Source organism: Peromyscus eremicus, chromosome 15, assembly GCF_949786415.1.
Source record: "Peromyscus eremicus chromosome 15, PerEre_H2_v1, whole genome shotgun sequence".
NCBI classification, from domain to species: Eukaryota; Metazoa; Chordata; class Mammalia; order Rodentia; family Cricetidae; genus Peromyscus; species Peromyscus eremicus.
The window spans coordinates 61,985,672-61,995,625 of NC_081431.1; the positions used below are offsets into that span (position 1 = coordinate 61,985,672).

General features: G+C 49.8%; 1 protein-coding gene across 1 annotated transcript; it reads right to left on the reverse strand.

Annotated features, from left to right (window-relative positions):
* Positions 1 to 1,663: 1,663 nt before the first annotated feature.
* On the reverse strand, positions 1,664 to 8,122 carry C15H1orf116 (chromosome 15 C1orf116 homolog). Its single transcript, XM_059280571.1, has 3 exons — positions 7,947 to 8,122; positions 4,587 to 4,764; positions 1,664 to 3,434 (listed from the first exon to the last, which is right to left on the reverse strand). Exons 1-3 carry the CDS (start codon positions 8,049 to 8,051, stop codon positions 1,915 to 1,917), a joined length of 1,803 nt encoding a protein of 600 aa, XP_059136554.1. The 5' UTR covers positions 8,052 to 8,122; the 3' UTR covers positions 1,664 to 1,914.
* Between the last annotated feature and the right edge of the window lie 1,832 nt (positions 8,123 to 9,954).

Genomic DNA, 9,954 nt, shown 5'->3' on the forward strand with positions numbered 1-9,954 from the left:
CAGCTGGAGCTGGGAAGCAGGTAGCAGACGTTTGGGTGTGTGAGTATGTGGGGGTGTGTAAGAGTGCACACAGAAACTGCCACACCCACACCCCACATACCGTGATGGGGTGGAGTCATCTGCTGCCCTTAATCCTAACTGTCTCATCATTCCAGAAGTTTTGATCTTTGACGGCAATGGGTCCCTAAGGACACCGGCCCGAGATGACAGGACTAAGGGGCATCTTTCCAGCAGCAGTCACTTGTCTGCTCGCCCCTTCTGGGCATCTCCACTACCGCTGGCTCAGTCATCACAGGATATACCATGGAAAGGAAAAGAGGGTCGTGGCTGGCCACGCCTGGTCATTTAGGCCACAAGACTCACCCATTTCACTCGAGACACGTACAACTTGTTGGGAAATTGGGAGGAAGAACGACTAAGAATGAGTTACAATATACCCCCTTGTTAAAGAAAAAATAAACAGCATCACATATTCTTGTAAATATTAATCCTGGTGTTTTGGAAGATGCTTTAGAGTTCTGAAGGGCCTAGAACAGTGGCTAAGGAGGCCGTGACAGCAGTGTGGAGTGGTAATCTGACTGACTTGTCGGCTGCATTGGGTGAGCTGTTCCATGTGTGTATTTCAAGTCCTGGGGTCCAGCTTCAGCTGTTACTAAATGGCAGAATGAATTTGATGCAGCTGGAGGGAGCTTTTCTAAGACTTTTCTCCATTCTAATAGTCTCTCTGTGTGTGTGTGTGTGTGTGCTGAGTTTCCATCATTGGAACTGAGAGAACCTGAAAACTTTCTTTAAAAAAAAAAAACAAAAAGACTCTCGTAAAATGTTAAGTGTGCGTCTGTATGTGAGTATGTACAAGTGAGTGCAGGAGTCCTTGGAGGCCAGAAGAGGGTGCTGCATCCCCTGGAGCTGGAACTGGAGTTGTAGGCAGTTTTGAGTGGGTGCTGGGAATTGAACTTTGGTTCTCTGCCAGAGCCTTACGCACTCTTAACCATGAAGCTACCTCTCCAGCCCCCTGGAAACCTGAAGACTTTTGAATAGCCAGGGAGAGGTTCAGGAACAATTCTGTATTCATAAAGCCACTGGGCTGAGCTTCCAGCTCAGTGTTGACCTGCCCTGAAACCAGCCAAGGAGACAGAAAGCAGGAAGAACGGGGACTTCAGAGCCACAGGCCATGGCACAGTTTATTATTATATTCTTCAAGCCCATGACATGGATTCTTCCAGGTAGAAATGGAGGAGTGTGTGCCATTTACCCAGCTTTCTCAGACCTGGGAGTGCCTCCTGCTATCAGTGAACTATGAGATCCAGAGACAGGGATATGTCCTACCCTGCAAGAAGCGACAGGGAAAGGCAGTGGGTAAGAGATACTGAATCAGCTCCCCTTGGCCTCAGGCCATTTCCAGAAGACCCTGAGAGAGAGAGGCATGGCATATATGAGCCAGTCTCCATTCACTGCGGAAACTCATCCCACATTTCATGTGACCGTAGTCACGTGTGCAATGTAATTCATCTTTTTAAGCCTTCCACCTCCTTTGTCTCATTCAACCTTACTTCTCAGGTCCACGTCTCCCTGGACTCTATTCCACTCAGTTCTGGGACAGGCTGAACTTTATACGTGTAAAATCTCAACCAAGAACAGAGTTTTGAACAGTGACTCCTCGTGTTACATAAACCGTGTCGGTGATATGTAAGGCTTCTCTCTCCTTCTCCCTCCCCCTCCTGTGAGACTCGTCTTTAGAATGATCTCTGTCAGTACTGAACAGCACGACTGCTCTGAGTACACACATATGCTTGGACTCAAGCCTCTTCCTTCTCCACCCCAGACAGGGAAGATGCCAGGCTGTGAGGGCCGGAAAGGCTCTAGGTAGAGCCAGTCTCTTCCGGTGGCTTGGTGCTGGCTATGCCGGTGGCCTGGCTACTCCTTCAGCAGTCCCAGCTTCTTTAGTGCCTCCCTCCTGTGTCCATCAGGGATGCCCTTTGGGGATATCTTGACACTGACGCAGGGCGGGCGGGGAAGCTTGTCGTGGCTCTGTCCTTTGAAGGACAGTTGCGGGGACCGCTGGCCCTGCTCCAGGCCAACCAATTTGCCCCCCTGGATTTCTGCAAAGTCCTTTCCCATGCCCAAGGAGGCCGGCCGGGGCCGGGAGTTACGCAAGACGCTGGGTGAAGCCTTGTCCAAGATGGGGCTCTTTCCCAGCGATGTACTGGTTTGGCATTTGGGGTCTTTCTCCACTGCTGAGAGATAGCTGCTCAACCCCACGCCTGAACGCTCCAGGGTGTTGGACTTGAAGTTTATCTGTCTCAGGCCAGGAATGCTACTTTCCTGGAGGGTCAGCCGTGGATCAGGCTTGGGCCGTGTCAGGGAACTGTTTTCCCTTGAGGCCTTAGGGATAGGAATGGGCATAGACTTGGCAGCGGCAACCTTCCCTGGAGGGGTCTCCTGGGCAGGAATCCTCTTGCCCGAGGAGGCCATTGGAGTGACAGCCTTCCCTGAGGAAGTTCTCCCTGCAGCAGAAGCAGCCCCTGGGACCGTGGTTGGAGGTGTTTGCTGAACCACGGCCTGGGCCTGGGAAGGGCTCTGAGCCTGAGCCTCCTTGACTTTGAGGGTGCTTGCATGTTTCACAAGCAGGCTGGGATCATCTTGGTCCTGGGGCAGCCCTAGCTTTTCCAGAGCCTCTCGGCGGGCTTTCTTTTGTTCCTGCAGGGAAGAAGGGACAGGGACGGAGTCTGCAGCCTCGGCGGGATTTGACAGCCAGTTCTGGGGGTGGCTGTGGAAACTGCTGCGGCTGCTCTTCAGTACGATATTAGGAGGCAGCCTGCGGGGCTTGGAGGCCGTGAGGGGAGCCTGTGGGATATTTGGCTTGACTTCTGATGCCAGGGGAGCCTCTTCAGCTCTTGTGTTCTGAGATGACTGGGCAGGAGGCAGCTCTGGCTGTTGTGGACCTCCTGTCCGGCCTTTCTCAGTGGCTTTATGGGACATAGTTTCTGTAGGTATTTCCTCTTTCTTCGGGGAGCTGAGCAGAGTACCAGCCTGTGGTGTGTGTCTCTTCTCTCCTAGCTCTTCAGGTGGGCTCTCTTCCCCGCTTTGTCTTGGCCTAATGTCTTGGAAAGCCTCTGGTGGGGGAATGAGAACTGTGCTCAGGTCAAGGATGGTCTGCTGGGATGGGGCTGGCGGCTGGATGGGCTGGATGGCCTTAGTGCTCTGGCTGGTCCGCCCTTTCTCAGGCTCCGCTAACACCTCAGGTGTTTCAGATTCGTGGCTGTTCGTCTGGGTGGCGCTTTCCCTGAGGTTCTGGCTTCTGCCAAAGTGAAGGTTTCTGGGAAGGCTGTAGGAACCGGTCCTGAGGCCCAGACCGGGAGACTCGGGAGGACCAGAGGAGTGGGCCACTCTCTTTGGTGCGGGCACTTGCTGAGTGTCTCTCACCTCTGGGTTTCCTGTGGGGACTGGAGAGAAGAGGGGAGAAGAGTGAGCAGAGGGAGAATGTTGCTACTAAGTGGAAAGCACGCGCTCCCCCATGAATGGGGTTTGTCTGACTCTGCCTGCTTTTAACAGGGCAGCACCGTTTCCTGCAGGCCACGAAGACGCGTAGATCAAAAACAACAGGTTCTTTTTTGACTGGGAATTGACTTTTCAGAATGGTTGGAAGACATCACTTCTGAGTTGCTTCAAAGTCTTAACTCAGGCTCTCCCTGCCTTCTATGCATGCCTCAAAGTCAGGGAGAGACTTGAAGATGGTCTTCATGCTATCTCATGGATCCCAGGTAACTGAGCCCAGTGGAGGCTCTTGCTGTCAAGTGGACATGCTTTGGCATTCTGCTTTCACTTTCTGTGAGAGCCTGGATGATTCTGTGGTAGCGTAGTGCCTTGTACCAGTGAGTGACATGGTATCTCACCTAGTGATCTCGGCAGGTAGGTGAGGTCCACTGGGCTCAGTGAATTAGCCTCAGGGTACATGAAGTTTCTAATTTCTACTCTGTCTAAGTGAAGGGCCAAAGGCTGTGTAAAGTCTTTATAAGTATTTGCTGAAGGAATAAACGGTGCCAGTGGGATTGCCCATAGTGGCAATATTTTCTGTTTACCCTGGGACACAGTCCCCAACACCTGTGTGCCATCCCATCCTCTTCTACTGAATTGGAACGCCACTGTTTTTCTGCTGTCTCTAAACAGGGGCCTCAAGGTGCCAGGTGCTGCTGGGACACTCTTATCTCCCCCAGTCTTGTTCTCTGGGTCACCCAGATTAGCTCCCTGTGCTGAATCATTCTCTCCTGGGCCAATTACTTAGGCCTCTCTGACTCCTCCCTACATGCAGTATCATATCTCTTTTTGAGTTCTTCCCTGACAGGAAGGGAGCTAGCCAAACCCCTTTCCCTCCTAGGCCTCTGTTACTTCATAGAAAGTCACCTGAAGCTGGCTTCTCAGGAGTCCCCCACCCCCACCCCTTCCCTCTGGAGACAAGGCTTTAGTCTGGCTAGGAGACTGCAGGGCTCCTCCTGCCTGGGAGCTTGCTGCAGAGGGCAAGCGAGGTGGAGAGTGTTCAGAAGGAGACACTGGTATTCTGAGCGTTACCTCCCTAGACAGTCTCTTACCCTGGGGCGCCTGCTGGGTGATGGGTAGTGCTCGGAAACTTCCAGGACTGGTGGCTGGCTCTGACTCGTCCGTGGAGAGTCCACTGTCAGCCTCAGCCTCCAGGGAGCCAATGGTCTTCTCCAGGAAGAGCAGACACTCCTTCTCTTCGGCAGACAGGAAGTCGTAGCTGTTGTCACTCTGCTGGGAGAAGGAGTCGTGAGGTGGGGGACCCCGAGACCCACCCTGCTGGGGGGAAGAGTACTGCGAAGCTGGCAACCTCTCCCTGGTTCTGCTCTGCCAACCTGTGAAGCTGCCCCCTACAACAGTAGGCGCCGCCGAGGAGGACTGGCAGGCCAAAGCCACCAGGAACCAGTTCTGAAGGCTGGGTCGGCAGATGGATGGCAAGGGCCTTTCTACTGCTTAGTCCTGAGTAAGCAGAACGCTTAGCGGCCCAGATCAGAAGCAGCCCCGGGTTTTCATCCCGGTTCCACGTGATCTTCAACAATATTTCAACAAGTATGTCTCCCATCTAATTCTGAACTGTATGGGCAACGACATGGCTAAAACTCCACTGTATTGCCTGTAACTTTTCAAAGCACTTCTGCCTCCTCTCAGCTGCTACCTGGCAGGCTGGTGCCTGGGTCTGCGTACCAAGGGAGCCTTCCCCAAACAGCTCTGGGAGTTCCTTGAATAAAGCTCTTCATCACTGCCCTCTGGATTTCTCCTTTATAGATTAGCCAATGGAATGTGAGCATTCACACTGGTGTCCGCAGTAAGAAGTAGGACACTGTCTTTGTGTTCCCAGCCTCTTATGTCAAAGAGAAAATTTGCATCTACTGCAAACACTTTGCCTTTTCCATCTGGGTGTGGTGGGCACACTATTGAGTCCCAGGATGACCCTGTCTTTAAACCAACCAACCAACCAACCAACAAGCCCATCAACGATATTAAATACTAACATTTGGTAGAAACCTTTCATAACCCTCTTTCCTTTTTGCTTCTTTTTGTCTGTTTGTTTTTGTTTTTTTAAGACGGGTTTTCTGTGTAACCCTGGCTGTCCTGGAAATCTCTCTTTAGACCAGGCTGGCCTTGAACTCAGAGATCCACCTGCCTCTGCCTCATGAATTCTGGGATTAAAGGAGTGCACCACTACCACCAGGCTTCTTTCTTTTTTTTTGAGACCGGGTCTCTTGTAGCCTATGCTGGCCCTGAACTTGCTATGTAGTAGAGGATGGCCTTGAATTCCTGATTCACCTCTCTCCACCTGGTAATCAACTGGGTCTTTTTTTTTTTTTTTTTTTTTCAGTGTCTGGGATCTAACCCAGAACCCTGTGCTCCCAGGGCCAACACTTCCCCTGAGCTGCATCTCCAGCCACAGTTTAAATTCTCATATACAATAAAGTCCATACCCTTTGTTACAATGATAAACAGCAAAGGAATGCTAACCTTGGATGTAAGGCATATTTACTCCTTCACCCTAACCTTATAACACCTAGAATTTAAAATCATGTCCAGAAAAAAATATAGCTTATTACATGTTCTCATAAACAGCTAAGCATTGTGGCTTCAGACAGTTCTATCTCTGTATATAGAGGACCATTTATTTTCTACATAGAGGTACATTTTAAGTGCTTTATCACTTTATTATTTAAAATTTTTATTATTTATTTTATGTGTGTTTGTTTGTGGGCATGTGTGTGTGCTACTGAGTGTATAGAGGTCAGAGGAAACACGCAAGAGTCAGATTTTTCTTTGTGCCACGTGGATTCTGAGAATAGAATTCTTCCTTCATCTCCTGAGCCATTTCATGAACCCTTTTTATTTAGACCAAGTTTTACTATAGAGCACAGGCTGGCGGAGAACATGGTCTCCCTACCTTAGCTTCCCAGGTGTTGAGACTGGGTGTGTGCCAATATACTCCTCAAGGAAAGCTTTTTTTTCTTCTCTTATTTTATGAAGCACTGGGGATGGAACTCAGGGCTTGTAGACACTAGGTAATCAGTCTACTGTTGGGCAGCACCCTAGCCCTAGCTTTCTAAACGCTGTTTAACGCTGCTCAGCTGTCCTCTAACCCCAGACACTCCCTTTTGGGGGAAACATATAAGACTCAGACAGCTGATAAAACTCAGACTACTCAGGGATCTTAGAAAGCTCCAAGATTCACATGGCCCCTCCCCAAGGTTATGTAGGCAGTAGACAAATGCGGGGGGGGGGGGGGGGGAGAGGGAGAGAGAGAGAAAGAGAGATTCTTTGTGAGATTATCTGCAAGTTGGTCAGGGAGCAACAGGGATATAGGTTTGAAGCTGTCACCCATGCCGAGAGTCACCCATGCTCCTGTAAGTAACTCTCCATATTAGGAATCATCTCTTTGGTCTGTCTGTACCCTGTCATGCCTCCCCAGGAAAAATCATACAACAAACACATCTTATTACTCCCTCCAAGAACCATTAACATTAGGGGTTAATATTTTCCCTATTTGAAAACTGAGGAGACTAGCTCAGGGTGGTGGTGTACAACTTTAACTTCAGCACTTGGGAGTCAGAGATAGGTGGTTCTCTGTGAGTTCAAAGCCAGCCTGGTTGACATAGTGAATGCCTGAACGCCATGTTTGCCAGGGCAATGCAGTGAGATCACAAGCCAGTGTCTCAACCACAAACAAACAAACAAACTAACAAACAACCCCAACCCGAGGAGACTGAAGTGTAGAGAAACTGATGATATGCCCAAGGTAGTATGGCTTCTAAGGAGGGAATCTGGATGTGTTCAGCTCCATAAGGAGCACAGTGAGATCACAAGCCAGTGTCCCAACCACAAACAAACAAACAACCCCAACCCGAGGAGACTGAAGTGTAGAGAAACTGATGATATGCTCAAAGTAGTACAGCTTCTATGGAGGGAATCTGGATGTGTTCAGCTCCATCAGGGTTCCAGTTACTCCATTCTCTTTGTTTTTTTGTTTGTTTGTTTGTTTGTTTGTTTGTTTTTGTTTTGTTTGTTTGTGGAAAACCGAAGCCATGCTATTCATTGCCGAGAATTTTAAGAGTCCATGTGCTACAAGAATCTACCTTCCAGTTTCCACCATGACCTAAGTGCCTGCTCCTTTTCTCCACCTAAGCCCTTTAATCTAATGAAAACGGGGGTGGTTGGGTATTGATCCTATTGCTCTCTGAGGTTGTCCCACCCAATTCTCTCTAGACACGGAGGTGACTCAGAAGCAGCAAGAACCCTGTGATTCACTCCCTGGTGCAGAAGATGAAAGAGAAGGTATAGTGAGTGATGGTGGGTGGCACAGCAGGCCAGGGCAGGGCAGGGTGGGGCGGGGATGCAGAGGGGGCGGGGATGCAGAGCAGGCCAGGTTGCGAGAGGGAGAGAGTACATACAGATCCAGAGCGGGTGGAGGTGGTGCTCATCATGCTGTCACAGCTGCCGATGTGGGTCACAGGTTCTGAGCACGGCCCTGCTGGCCAAAGCTCCCTCTTGGGCATCGCCTGAAGCAAGGCGCAGGGGTGGTGAAAGGGGATCCCAGAGGGGAAGTGAATGGAAGTGAAGAATGTCCCAAGCTGGGCCTGAAAAGAGAACAATCAAAGCCACGTGTGAGCAGAGCCTTCGGCCAAGCACTGCTTAGGCCCTGGGGCTTTATGGCAGCAAGATACCAAGCAAGCACAGAGTTGGAAGGGGGCCATGGATGGTCCTGTCTGAACGCCACCCCCAGTCTGCATGGGGGGACACCTAAGCTGGTTCAAATGCATGCAGAAGGATGGATTCAGGGAACAGAGATGCAGGCTACTCAGGAAAGAGGTTCGAGTCTTCCTCTTAGCTAATTTTTTTTCCCTCTATGAAGCAAGGAGTTTAACTTGTAATTTCATTATGCAACCCAATACCGTAAATGGGGCATGGAAGGATGAGCAGGATGCTGGGGAGAGAGAAGGTCCTGAGTCACATAGGGTTCAGAGCCTCTCAGGAAATGAGGAACAGCCCAGAAGGGAAGGGACAACAAAGAAGCCCTATGCTAATCAATACTGTGTGGGGTAGCTCTAGGCTTTCTCTATGAGGTCAGTTCCTCAACATCCCAAACCCAAAGAGACAGAAGCTCAAGACTAACTTGTGGACTAACTTTAGTAATCTCAGCTATGTGTTTCGTTAGTGACTGTCCAGGTTCAGACAATCACTATTCCTAACATTCCACAAGGCCACTCAGAACTGCTGTCTGCAGAAACATGTCTGCACACAGTGCTGAGTGTAGGCAACAGGGGTGTTCAGTCCTAAACAAGACATTCATACTGTCCCACCGAGGCTCAGGGAATATTGTGGAAGAGTGGGTAGAAAGACTGAGCGAACCAGAAATGCGGTAGGGGTGCGTATGTGAGTATGTGTGTGTGTGTGTGTGTGTGTGTGTGTGTGTGTGTTGTGTGTCTGTGTGAAATGTCACCATCTAGGCATGGCATATCCACGTAATCATGACCTCTCAACAACTTCTGAAGACTGCACTGGGTTTGCACAAGAATGGGCCCACCAACAGCCAAGCAAGAATGGAGGAGAGACTCAGGGCCCTATCCCTTACTGCTGAGCTGTTTCCTGGGGATAGATTCAGGGAAAAAGGGAGCATGAATTCAGTGTACCCCCTGGGGATCCCACCATTGGTCACAAAGATGGCCCTGAATAAACCAAATGGGCCACACAACAGAGTCCCAAGTCATGAATCTGGGAGAGCGGGAAAGGGACAGGTAGGGAAGAGGAAAAGGTGACCGGGTAGGAGGAAAGTAAGGAAGGCCGTGGGAGAGAGCAACCGGAATAAATTATATACATGTCTGGAACTGTCGAAGAGCTAACTTAATTTAAAAAACAATGCTGTCTGAATAAGCCTATTGGGTGAGCTACTTGGATGGAGGCTTCTTCTTGGCTTGAACACACTACTGTAAGCTTTTCCATAATATTTTATTTCCCCTAGAGTAAGTGACTCAGAAGAATTTGGAGAATGTTTGTTTAGATTATCATTTGTGAGCACCCAATAGGCACTGTATAAGACAAAAACCATTATTTTCAAGGGGTCAGTGTGGATTCAAGGGGCTATTTTTGGCTCCAATTTTCCAGGTTTAACGAGTAATAAATCTTTAAGGTGACTCATTACAATGAATGGGATATTTTCTCCAAATGGGTGGGGTGGTGCCTCTTACTTTCAGAGAAAATTGCTACCTTTGTTCCTCCGTGTGTGCTTCAGGCTGTCCTGTGGGTCGCTGGCTTCTGGTTCCTGCCGGGGAAGCCCACTGTACTCCCGTTTCTACCAGAAGCAACTGAGGAGGTACAGTGGGCACAGCTCTGCTTCACACCATCTGCATGCTGCCGCTACAAAGCACTCTCAGACACGCCAATAAGGTCTTCAGGAGAGTC

Bases quoted from the DNA above. Each gene is read 5' to 3' on its own strand.
- C15H1orf116 (XM_059280571.1), bottom strand. From the start codon at position 8,051: ATGCCCAAGAGGGAGCTTTGGCCAGCAGGGCCGTGCTCAGAACCTGTG. The intron at 4,765-7,946 runs GTATGTACTCTC...TTCTCCCAGCAG, and splicing joins CCTCCACCCGCTCTGGATCT to AGTGACAACAGCTACGACTT. The intron at 3,435-4,586 runs GTAAGAGACTGT...CAGTCCCCACAG, and splicing joins CACCCAGCAGGCGCCCCAGG to GAAACCCAGAGGTGAGAGAC.